At 51.1% G+C, this 9,370-nt stretch overlaps 1 protein-coding gene across 1 annotated transcript in view; it reads left to right on the top strand.

The window, feature by feature from the left end:
• The first annotated feature begins 1,342 nt into the window (after positions 1-1,342).
• KLHL12 (kelch like family member 12) overlaps positions 1,343-9,370 on the top strand; it is a 29,973-nt gene continuing 21,945 nt past the window's right edge. Inside the window, exons 1-3 of the mRNA XM_063177720.1 lie at positions 1,343-1,426; positions 1,676-1,873; positions 8,762-8,915. Coding sequence (XP_063033790.1) covers positions 1,343-1,426; positions 1,676-1,873; positions 8,762-8,915 — 436 coding nt within the window. The remainder of the gene's footprint in view (positions 1,427-1,675; positions 1,874-8,761; positions 8,916-9,370) is intronic.

Genomic DNA, 9,370 nt, shown 5'->3' with positions numbered 1-9,370 from the left:
TAATGATCAGCCTGCAGGCCAGGATAATATCTCAACCTTCATGTACAGATTCCTTAAGTCATACTCTGTTCTACATTTAGCTGGGAATTTATCTCAGGTTGTTGACAATGACTGTACACCTGACTGTATGTATGGATTCAGGTTTTAAAATTCATCCCCAGGCAGGCTTGGAAGCAAGCTCGAGGGCAGGAGGGGAGCGGAGGCGGCTCAGGGCTGTCAGCTGGAGGCGATCTGCCGGAGATGTTGAGTTGTGTGTGTGGGAAGAGCTCAAAAATAGTATTAATTTAAAAATCCTGGGATTCTAGAGCAGGCTGCCGGTGCCTGGCTCCCAGCTTGGCAGAGCCAGATCCAGGGATTCACCCAGCAAGAGCCACACCAGGGGAAGGAGGCAGCTCTGCAAGGGCTCTGTGAGGGCTCTGCTTCAGAGCACTGCAACAGGGAACCCAGAATCATGGAATCACAGCATCATTAAGGTCAAAAAAGCCCTCTAAGATCATGGAGTCCAACCATTCCCCCAGCATTGCCATATTCACCACAAAACCATATCCCCAGGGGCCACCTCCACACATATTTTGAACACTTCCAGGCATGGTGATTCCATCATTCCATGCTCACTGCCCTGAGCAGTCTGTGCAAGGGCCTGACCACCCCTCCAGGGAAGAAATTTCCCCCAGTATCCAACACGAACCTGCCCTAGCCCAGCCTGTGTCCGCTCCCTCTCCTCTTGTCCCTGTTCCCTGGCAGCAGAGCCCAGCTCCCCCCAGCTGTCCCCTCCTGTCAGGAGTTGTACAGAGCCAGAAGGGCCCCCTGAGCCTCCTTTTCTCCAGGCTGAGCCCCGTTTTCTCCAGGCTGAGCCCCCTTTTCTCCAGGCTGAGCCCCCATTTCTCCAGGCTGAGCCCCCTTTTCTCCAGGCTGAGCCCCCTTTTCTCCAGGCTGAGCCCCCATTTCTCCAGGCTGAGCCCCCTTTTCTCCAGGCTGAGCCCCGTTTTCTCCAGGCTGAGCCCCCATTTCTCCAGGCTGAACCCCCTTTTCTCCAGGCTGAGCCCCCTTTTCTCCAGGCTGAGCCCCCATTTCTCCAGGCTGAGCCCCCTTTTCTCCAGGCTGAGCCCCGTTTTCTCCAGGCTGAACCCCCTTTTCTCCAGGCTGAGCCCCCATTTCTCCAGGCTGAGCCCCCATTTCTCCAGGCTGAGCCCCTTCCAGCTCCCTCAGCTCCGTCCCCCCCCGCCCCTCAGTGTCCTGCGGGTCCCTCGGGGGCCGCTGGGGGGCGCTGTGGGACCCGCCCCGATCTCGTTGCTCGGCAACCGCCCGGCACCCAGGGGCGGGGCGCTGTGCGCGCGGCGCGATGACACAATCAGAGCGCGCGGCAGGGGGAGAGGGAAGGGCGGGGGGAGGCGAGGTGTGCGGGCCGGGACCTCTCCCCGCGGCGGTGAGTGCGGCCGGGCCGGGCCGAACCGAGCCGAGCGGGACCGGGCGGGGCAGGGCGGGGTGAGGCGGGGCCGGGCCGGGCCGGGCTGAGCTGGCGGCTCCGGGCGGGTGTCGGCGCGGGGTCGCGGTGGGCGGGGGCGCCGGGCGGGCGGGGCGGGCGCTGAGGGCGGGCGCTGAGGGCGGCGCGGCGGCAGCGCCCCCTGTCGGCGGCGGGCGCCGTGCCATGTGGCCGTGCTGGCTGTGCCCGCAGGTGCCGCGCGCCATGGCCCCCCCCAAGGACATCATGACCAACTCCCACGCCAAGTCCATCCTCAACGCCATGAACGCCCTGCGTAAGAGCAACACGCTCTGCGACGTCACCCTCCGCGTGGAGCACAAGGACTTCCCGGCCCACCGCATCGTCCTGGCCGCCTGCAGCGACTACTTCTGCGCCATGTTCACCAGCGAGGTCGGTGCTGCCGCCGGCCCTGGGTGCTCCGTGGGTGGAGGAGGCAGGGCCGCCCAGTGCTTGGGCTGTTCTCTGTTGAGCTGCTCAGCAGCTGGGCCAGGATCCCCCCGTGGGGGCCCAGGATCCCCTGGTGGTGATCCTGGAGTGCGCTGGATACTCCCCGTGGTTGCTCAGGATGCCCCCGTTGTGCTTCTTGTTCCCTTCATGGTGGCTGTGGGTGCCATAGGAACCCCCATGGTGGCCCTGGATATTTCCTTGGTCTCTGTGAATCCCCCTATGCTGGCCCTGGAGCCCTCTGGGTTCTGTCCTAGTGGCCCTGGAGCCCCTCGAGGTGATTCTGTGTCTTATGGTGACCCCAGAGCCATTTATTGTGACCTGGTGGGGAGTTAAGAGCTTGTGGCCTTGATTCATGGTCTGCTATGACCACCCTGTGCCCAGGGAGCTGCCAGGCTGAGCTGCCAAGCCAGAGGGTTCTGATACATTTCTTTATTTTTCTAGTACTGATTTGTGGTTTCCGTGGTTCCGGGCATCTTTCCTGCCCTGGCACAGCGCTGTGGGAGCCGTGCTGGGGATTCTGGGCAGCCCTTGCAGAGCAAGGGAGGGTGTTTGCTGATGCTCTGGGCTGCCCTTGGCACTGGCTGAGGGCTGGGCTGTGTGGGGGTGTCACTGGGGCTGGGGCGGCTCTGGGCCACCCAGCACATGTCACCTGTGAGCACCTTGGCTCTCAGCCCTTCTGTGAGATCTGCACTACCTGTGTGCAGTTTCCCTGAGTCACTGACAGGCACTGCCTCAGCTGGAGCTGGCACTCACTGCTGAATGTCAGATGCTTTGCCTGGCTTTGTCTTTATAAGTTGGAGTCAATCTTTGCAGCTTTTTCTTATGGAAGATGCTTTCCTTATCCTGCCACCTTGCCCGTGAGCAGGGAGAAACATTGTTCAGTAGCTCACAGGTCCTAAAGCCCTCCCTGCTAGCCCAAGAGTCATTGCAGCAGAGAGTGATTTTTTTTCTTTGTTTTACCCAGGCACGAAGGCTGTGGCAGAGCTCTCTGTGTGCCACTTAGCTCAGTGCTGTCAGGGCAGCAGGTGTTTACAGTCCTGTGCAGAGAAACCAAAATGATGCATGTGTGGCCTGACCTCAGACCAATATATTTTTTTGTCCATATCTTCATGAAATTTGTAAATTCATCAGGTTTGTGCTCTTTCTCTGCATAAAGGAAATGTAATTAGATGAAGAAAACACACAAAGCAGATTCAATCCCTGGAGGCTGAAGTTCTCCAGTACCTCTAGGTGTTCAGCAGTACAGAGGTGTCCCTGCTTCTCTGGGTTTGCCTCCACGTTCCTGCCAGTGCTTGTGACTTCTGGCCTTGTTCTAGGCAGTGTCACTCCATGTGCTCCAGAATGTTCTTTGTGGCTGCTAACAAAGGCTGGGGGTTGCTGTGCTTTGGGTCTGGGCTGTCTCTCCTTGCTTTGTTACACTCTTGTTAACTGTAACATCATTGTGACCTTCTTTCAGACATGGGAATCTTCCTAGGAAATTAAATTCTTCCTGGGAAAGCAGCTGTGCTCAGTGGGCAGAATTGCTTGCTCTCTCATGTTTCCACAGTGTCTCTACTTCAAGGGTTTCTTTTCTTTTGCTTGGTTTGTGTTTCTTCCAAACTTGTTTCTTTGTTATGGAAACCCTAAAGTGCCCAACCTGCCAAGGGGCAACAATTAGAGAGTGTTTGTGGGACACTTCCTTCCAGGAAGGGGCAGCTTGGTGAGCCTCAGAGTGGCCATGTTTCCTGTGTGTGTCAGGGCTGTGATGGGACAGTGCTTGGACACTCTCCAGGCCCTTGTGGGTGCAGGGTTTGGCCAGGCTGGGACTCCAGGGAGCTCAGAGTGTGTGTGTGTGTGTGCGTGGGGTGTCATGGGCTGACAGCCCCTGCCAGGGTTCCTCAGCAGTCCATGCGTTGCCTCCTGCAGCTCTGGAGGCTGCTTGGCTCTGGTGTGCCAGGCTGGGCTGCACGAGGCTTTGCTCAGAATTGATCTTGGGGTTCTGCCATGGGATTCCTGACCTTTTCTCCTGGGGTTATGTCACAGTGTTCCTGGTGTCACATCTGTGCTTAGCCAGTGCAACACTGAGACTGTCAGCAATGCTGTTGTCATAAAAAACTGCCTTTGCCTCTCTGTGTCTCGAGTTTCCTTCCTTCTCTCACTTCTGACTTTTAACATTTTAAGAAGTTCTCAATCTAGCTTAGTATTAATTCCTTCCCATTTTTTGTTCCCGTTTTACAGCATGAGGAGAAGCCACTGATCACCTGGTGAAGCCCAGGCTTTTTGCAACCCTTTGCTTTGCCCCTGTGCTGAGCAGTGTGGGAGCACTGAAACAGCATCAGTTTTACCTGCAGGGTTGTTCCTTGTAGTGAAAATTGCAGAGCAGTTTTATCTCCCCTGGATCTTGGCTGTGCACTGGCATTTGTCTTTGTTTGTCCAAGTTAACATAACTTGGGATCTTTTAAGAGCTGATTACTGGCTCCACCTCAGAAGGAAACTGTTCTGTCTTCTCTTGGAGGCTGTGTTCTAGAAATTGAAGTGTTCTTTCCCCCCAGAACAGAGAAATATTATTCTGAAAGTAAACAACTGGTGTTTCCAGGTTCTTACATGGTCAGCTTCTCTGTGCTGTGATTGCTCTCCAGGGTACAGTGAGCCACACATCAGCACTGTCATGCCAGCAGTTCTCTCCCCCTGTGAGAAGAAATTGGGGTTTATTCCAGAGTACTTTTGTGGATCTGCATTAGTAAGAGCAAAAACAAGAAGTAGCCTTGGGTAAGAAAGGAGTTGCAAAATTTTAGACCCATTCTCTTGCTTGATTGTCGTGGTTTAGCCCCAGGCAGCGGCCAAGCCCCTCAGAGCCCCGTGCTTGCTCCCCCACCAGCAAGATCAGGGAGGGAGTCAGAAGGGTAAAAGCTGGAAAATTTGTGGGTTGAGATAAACACAGTTTAATATGGAAAGCAAAAGCCACACATGCAAGCAAAGCAAAACCAGGAATTCACTCCCTGTTTCCCATGGGCAGGCAGGTGTTCAGCCATCCCATGGAGAAGAGGGCTCCAGGACATAGCAGTGACTTGGGAAGGCAAGCACCATCACTGCAAACATCCCTGCCCTCCTTCCTTCTGCCCCCACTCTGTGTGCTGAGCATGGTGTCAATGGCCTGGACGTGCCTTTGGTCACTTTAGGTCACCTGTCCCAGCTCCCCACACACCCCCAGCCCCCTTGCCAGCCTGGCAGTGTGAAAAGCAGAAAAGGCCTTGGCTCAGTGTGAGCACTGCTCAGCAATAACAAAGACATCTCCATCATCATCCCTGCATTCAGCACAAATCCAAAATACAGCCCCATGCCAGCCCCTGAGAGGGGAATAAATTACCCCTGCCAAACCCAGCAGAATGATTTATGGGTGGAATGGAGAAAGCAACATTGTGTCTCACAAAAGAGCTGTAACCTCAGCCCCTGCCTTAAGGCTTTCAGCACCTTGGGTATCTTGAGGCAACACTCCTGAGGCCTGGAAGTGACTGTCCTTAGCTGTTTTCCTGGATGCTGTGGTTGATTTTGGGATCTGTACTGCTGCACACTTCCTATGTATGGGCTACTTTACTCCCTTCAGGGAAAGTGAGCACAGCTCTGATATTAAACAGCAAAGTGGAAAACCCATCTGAAATTCTGACAGCAGAGATGTGGCTGGTGCCACTGAACAACCTCAGAAGTAACCAGTGAACACCTTGGAGAGGAAAGCTGCCTGGTCTATGTGTTGGTTGCATTGCATGACCATCATTTTGCATTCTGAATCCAAGGATGTGGCCGCATGGAGCAGGGACTGTCTGTGTCCCAGCAGCCCAGCACTGAGCACTGCAGGCAGTTCTCTAATGCTGGAGCTCAGCTCAGAGTCCTCATGAGTCTGAAAGGCTGAGAGAGTTGGGATTGTTGAGTCTGGAGAAGGCTCTGGGGTGGCCTTCCAGTACCTGAAGGGAACCAACAAGAAAATGGAGAGAGACTGTTTTCACTGGGGTTACAGGAGAAAGGGAAATGGCTTCAAACTGACAGAGAGGGTCCACAGAAGGTCCCTTCCAAACAAGACCAATCCATGATTCTGTGTTCAGAATCAAATTGTCTCCACACTGAGACCCTTCTTTAAGGTATAATGTTAGGATCCCAATTCTGCATCACACACATTAGATGAATTTACATGAAATACTTCCTTCCTCCTGGGCATTCTTATCATGTGAGTAAACTGAGCAAAATAACAACCAAGCAGTGGAGTCTAGCAGAAGTACAAGGGAAGTAGGAAGTGGTAATCTGTATGGTATTGGTGTTGTCCTTGTGGTTTGTGTTGTGGTCACCAATATACAGTATGTGCATGGTTGGTTGATTGTGGGTCAGGAGCTTCTTTATCAGCTCCAGCTGATGTGTGAAGAACTGATGCTTACAGCTAAATAGAAGTTTGTAACATCTTTGATCCTAAATATGTATGGTCTGTGTCTTCGTTTGCTTATTAGAATCATCTGAATATCTTGTCTGATCAGTTCTGAACTTTGGTGGCACCTGTGTCCTTGGTGGAACAAACAGCTTAGTCTTGGTTCAGGAATGTTTTGTGTGGCCCAAGGCAGGAACTGGTTTTAGCTTCTGAATGCAATGCCTGGCCTGTCACACAGCAGGTCAGACAAGGTAATTTGCTGTTCCTTCCCAGCTTTGGAAGCCATAAAGGTTGTTCACTGAGTCAAGAGAATTGAATTCCCTCAAATTCCCTCAAGGGTCACCCTTACCTCCTGTACTTCTGTGCAAGTGTGTCTCTGCATGATAGACAGGGCTCAGTCCCAGCAGATATCTCTGCTGTGTCATGGAGTGCCTCTGCAGGAGGAGCTTCCACTGCTCTTATTTTCTGTTTCTGTGTCACCTCCTTTTTCCCCAGCTGTGGCAGATGTGAAGCTCAGTGATGATGTTTGGCCATGCTTTCTGCTCCCTGAGCCTCTGCCCAACTGGCTGTACCAACTTTGGGCTCATTCTTGGCAAGAGAAGCCACTGGCTTTCATCTGCATTGTGCTTGCACTGGTGCTGACTGCTCCAGCAGCCAGGGGCTGGTTTTGCAGCATGCCACAGGAAGATCATTATCTCCTGAGGTGCAGCCATGCTGCTGAGCTGGCAGCAACTGCAGGGTGTGATCAGTGAGCCCACCAGCCAGTCCATTGGTCAGGAATCATCAGGTGCTCTGCCAGCAGCTCTGTGCTGGAGGCACTGAACCATGAAACTGATGCTTTGTGAAATATAATCTGTTTTGTACAAATTTGATGGATTCACAGAATTTGGTGTTCCCAAAGATTGACCATGGAGAGGATAATGTTCCTTGGAAAAAATGATTATTCCAAAATTAATCATAGAGGTGATTAAATAGTCGGAGGACAAAGCCTGGATTGTGTAAGTGCCATCACTGCACAAACTGTCATTTTACTTTGTTTCATTTTAGGAATGAAGTTCACCACAAGCTTGAAGAATGTATCAGGATACTGACAAGTTGAGAAAGCTTTTTCTTTGGCTTGGTTTTAGAGAAGAGTGGTGAAGATGTCCAGGTGTTGGAAAGGAAAATTACAAGTCAGTAGAATTGACTTGTTCAGGTTTAGGGCTGGACATGCTCAGGGAGAAGTTACCAAAGCTCAGGCAGAAGGATGTCCTACTGATAGGGGGCACAGAGGAGCCAAATTTCTGGGCCACAGAGACACTTGGCAAAACTCCCAAAATAAGGAAGAAATTGATAAAGCCAGCTCAGCAGCTGTGCTGAGTTCAGCTCTGAATGGGCAGAAGGTAATGCTGGCAGGGGCATGTCCAGGCTGCTGACTCACAGCCACCAACTGCAGAAGTCCTCTGCCCCAGAGGAAGAGGGAGACTGAGCATGGGACTAATTAGCATCAGAAGCAAGGAAATTGTTAACCAATAGAATATAGAAGGCTAATCAATAAGAGAACTACTCTTAACCCTAGTAACCCTCTCCACCCCCATCCTATTTCCACTTCTATCCAACAACCTCAAGAACACCCCCAACACAATTACAAACACAGTCAAAACCTCCCTCTTGATCAGCCTAATCCCAATAGCAAGCTACATCCACTCCAGAACAGAAAGCCTCACCTCCTTCTGAGAATGAAAATTCATTATAAACTTCAAAATCCCCATCAGCCTAAAAATAGACTTCTACTCCCTTACCTTCTTCCCCATTGCACTGTTCATATCATGATCTATCCTACAATTTGCACCATGATATATGTCCTCAGACCCCAATGAACATTATTGCCTTTGTTTGCTAAAATGTATTAATAGTAAACAGGCTGCCTTTGGGGATTTGGGGACTTTGGCCCACAGCCCCCCCTTTCTTTACTGAAGTGAAATGAATCAAATACCCAGACTCTGGGTGTGGATTGGCCTCTTTCACACGAGGTGAAAGAACCTGGTTTGGACCAACATTTAGATGGAAACTCCATGGGAACTGCAGCATGTCACACACATCTGGCTCAGGGGGGAATTCCCTTGGAATAAAGCTTGGAGTACTGCATGGAGGAGAGTTTAGTTGTCTTGCACAGGTGACACATGGGATCTCTGCTGACTCAGATCTCAGCTCACAGGTTTTACTGTGCTGTGTGACTGTCCTTTTGATCCATGAACAACTTTTGTCTCTTACTCATTTCTATAAGTGAATTCTGTAAGGAAATTCCCTCCTTCCCTATATCCTTTCAGTGAGCACCAGAATAGAAAAGACAAATCTCTCCTGAAAGCTCTGACAGATCTTATTTTCAAACGTGCTGAGGGTTGTGGGCTTTCTGATCACATTAATGAAATATAAAGCTGTGTCTCCCTTTTAATTTACAGCTTTCAGAGAAGGATAAACCCTGTGTGGATATCCAGGGCCTGACAGCCTCCACCATGGAAATCCTGCTGGACTTTGTATATACAGAAACTGTGCATGTGACAGTAGAAAACGTCCAAGAATTGCTTCCAGCAGCATGTCTGCTTCAGCTGAAAGGTAATTGAAGGATTAGCACAAATTGCATCATTGCTGCTGTTTAGAGATTTGGTTTGTTTGTCCCTCTGTGCATGGAAGAGAGGCTGGGGGAGGAATGATATTTATAAGTAGTTATGTCCAACTTCTCTTTTCTTGTGTGCTGTGGTCTCATTGGTGGAGGAACAGATTTGGGTGCAAAACAAAATGGTAAAACAGGTTCCATTCTTTGGGCTACTGTATTTCTGCAGGAGGATTCCCAAGAGGAATTGTGAGCTGTATAGCACATAAATGTTACGGCTCAGTTAGATTATTATAATAAGCAATCCTGGATGCCATTTGACCTGCCCTCACAGTGTGTCTGGGTCAGTAACAGACTGGTTGCTGTCATTGCACATGCACCTATGGAGCTATCCCAGACAATTATCCCAAATCCCAGACAGCTTACCTAAAAGTTATCACAGACCTAGAAATCTGGT

The sequence above is a fragment of the Melospiza melodia genome, chromosome 28 (genome assembly GCF_035770615.1).
Source record: "Melospiza melodia melodia isolate bMelMel2 chromosome 28, bMelMel2.pri, whole genome shotgun sequence".
NCBI lineage: Eukaryota > Metazoa > Chordata > Aves > Passeriformes > Passerellidae > Melospiza > Melospiza melodia.
This window is presented reverse-complemented; position numbering and strand designations above follow the sequence as displayed.